Source organism: Lagopus leucura, unplaced genomic scaffold (assembly GCF_019238085.1).
Source record: "Lagopus leucura isolate 7727_CA_CO unplaced genomic scaffold, USGS_WTPT01 35098-0_obj-0_obj, whole genome shotgun sequence".
Classification (NCBI taxonomy): domain Eukaryota; kingdom Metazoa; phylum Chordata; class Aves; order Galliformes; family Phasianidae; genus Lagopus; species Lagopus leucura.
Window position 1 is genome coordinate 1 of NW_024966368.1, and position 2,468 is coordinate 2,468.

The 2,468-nt window shown below is 48.6% G+C and overlaps 1 protein-coding gene across 2 annotated transcripts; it reads right to left on the minus strand.

The window, feature by feature from the left end:
- Window positions 1-269: 269 nt before the first annotated feature.
- On the minus strand, window positions 270-2,263 carry LOC122192551 (ubiquitin carboxyl-terminal hydrolase 48-like). Of its 2 annotated transcripts, XR_006182638.1 has the most exons (3): window positions 1,833-2,263; window positions 1,518-1,600; window positions 270-1,248 (listed from the first exon to the last, which is right to left on the minus strand). XR_006182638.1 is itself a non-coding variant. In XM_042893118.1 (2 exons), the coding sequence occupies exons 1-2, from the start codon at window positions 1,705-1,707 to the stop codon at window positions 1,049-1,051; spliced, it is 390 nt and encodes a 129-aa protein (XP_042749052.1). In that variant the 5' UTR covers window positions 1,708-1,762; the 3' UTR covers window positions 270-1,048. The 2 variants fall into 2 exon arrangements, 1 of the variants encoding a protein (XP_042749052.1); XM_042893118.1 differs by lacking the exon at window positions 1,833-2,263 and having other exon boundaries at window positions 1,518-1,762.
- Window positions 2,264-2,468: the final 205 nt, after the last annotated feature.

Below are 2,468 nucleotides of genomic sequence, written 5' to 3' on the forward strand. Positions count from 1 at the left end.
TCAGCAAGAACACTTTCTTGCAGTTAAGTACCCTTTAGAGGGTCAAGGCCACAGCAGTCCATCTGCATCTTATTTTGCTCCTCTGGGCAACTTGGGAGGTTAAAGAAAAAAGGCTGAGAACATTTTATTTCCTCTCAGGGCTCATTTTCCTCCCTTACACCACTAGATGTCTAGCCAGCTTCACAATTGGGTTGAGAGCACAGGGCAGTCAAACATTAACAGGATGACAAAGCTGCTCTGGTGGCAGCCTGCACTGACGCACACCCTGATGAAATGCAAGAAGGTGTTTATTAGCAAGAGAGCTGAAAATAAAGTGGCGTCCTGCAGGTGTTGCATAGGCAAGAGGAGAGGCAGGCTAGCATCCCACGGCTGCACTCAGGCTTTGGACACAAACCTAAGGGCACGTCTTCATTAAGCTGTTGTTTAAGGATGCTTTAAAAAAAGGCAGTGTTTCACCAAGTCCAATGACTGGTGCTGGAAATGCAGCACAGCAGAAGCACCCAGGTGGAAGAGTGTTTTGGGAATGGGTTACTGGCGCTGTAAGAGGACACCAGCAGGAGGCGAGGTGACAGCAGCACAAGGAAAAGCAAAAAGCACAAACTGAAAAAGGCTATCTTGGATTTTTTGGACCGAGACTGGTCTGAACTCTCTGCCGCCTCCTAATACAGCCAAAGATTAAAACAACACCGTGGAAATGAAAACAGCGCGTTAAGGAAACTGACAACCGTGCTGTTATCTGCTCCTGAGCCTCCTCCTGCACGCTGGCCAAGGAAGCAGCTGCTCCACCCCGATAGCAGCACAACTTATCAGCGTGTTATCTGCACGTTATGTGGCAGCAAGAGAAATACTAGAGGAAAGGGAATGATCACGAGGCACGCGTAAACACTTGCACGGGGCTGCAGTGAAGATCTGGCAGCAATTAACAGAATTGCCATTTCACACCTTACTGCTAAGATGTGACAGCATGTGTAGGAGCACTTTTGTTTTTAGGAGCATCAGGGCCTTCACGTATTCAGCCTCCATGAAAAGAGTTATTTTAAAAGGGCACTCACAACTCAAAGATTTTACCTAGATCTTCCTCAATCCCCAGCTGCAGTTTCTTGCCCTCCATCTTCTCAGTGTCTTCGTCGTTGAATTTGTACCACTCTCCTGTCTGTGGGTCCTTCACATGGGCGATGTAGTGCCCTGAGTATGCACTCACACCTCGGTGTATGAGAACAGCACTCAGTTTGTATACATAAGCACCATCTGGAAGGGAAACAGTGGTTATTTAGCTCCTGCTTTCTTCCCCAGCACTTCAGCTTTCTGCAGGGTAGCATGCAAAGGCTGCACCTAGCTGCCCAAGCCCTCTTCACATTGCTAGTTAGAACTCCTGCAACCTGCCCAGCTAGGCACAGGCAGCTGCTGCTCAGGCTTCCAACAGCTCTGGACAAACTCCCCAGCTATGAGCAGATTCAGACAAGATCCCCTCTCGTTTGTTGAGAAGTAACTGCCAATTACCACAGCGTGCTACTCACTTTGTTGTTCCATAAAAGGCTTCATGTCGAGCACCTCAGAGAAGCCAATGTAGGTGTTCAGCTTTTTCTTATGGCCGGTTTGTCTGTGCGAAGGCAAATGGCCAAGCTTCAGTTCAGGGGACAGCAATAACAGTTCACATCTCACAGTAACTTTCCTCGAAGCCCACCGAGCATCCCAAGAGAAGCTCATGCACGCACTCAATCCTCAACATCTCAAACCAATCCAGAAAGAGCAGAGCAGATGGCTTTCCAAAGGGCTTCCGAGCACCCAAGGCACTCCTGCTTTTACAGCATGTGCTCCAGAGGGAGGCTTACCTATCAAACGTTAAACGTATCAGCTGCAGGTTCAGTGTGCGTGGAAGTCTTAGCAGCCTGATCTTCCTTGTGGCATTCTGTTTACTCTGACAGGTTTCACAAAAAAGAGGATTGTCTCCTTCTAGTTTTTCTTCCTGACCGGGGAAGGGGGGCAGAAAGAAAGATCTTGAGAACAGGTTACCCCTGCAGTCAGCCCCTCAACCCGAGCCACCCACGGGAGACTGGAAAGCACTGAAGTTATTTTAATCATTGAAGTCTCCACCCAGCGGCCTTCCAAAATAATCTACAGGTCGGAAATTTGCAATCCTCTGGGCTAATAAGGGCACTTCATAGCATAGTCATAGCAGACCTCTGTCACTTTAAACGTCAAGCCAGACCTCAGGCTGCTTACAAGGCTGCCAGGTTTGCTCTCCACTTGACCGAAGTGCATCAAGTTGGTTTAATACCACTAGGGCTAAGGAGAAAGAAAACAAAGCAGCTGCCCTTTTAGGAGATCACGCAGACCAAGTTAATGTACAGCCACATTCTAGCCTGGAAATCGCAGTCCTTTGGGGCCAGAAAAACACACATCAGCCAAAGAAAGGAGAGTCTGTGCCTGGACAGTGCCAGCGGCAGGATTAGGCCTGAGAACTGCAA

Coding starts and splice junctions, on each gene's coding strand:
- LOC122192551 (XM_042893118.1), bottom strand. CDS start 1,707: ATGAGCTTCTCTTGGGATGCTCGGTGGGCTTCGAGGAAAGTTACTGTG. Junction 1,249..1,517: donor GCCTTTTATGGAACAACAAA/GTGAGTAGCACG, acceptor TTTCCCTTCCAG/ATGGTGCTTATGTATACAAA.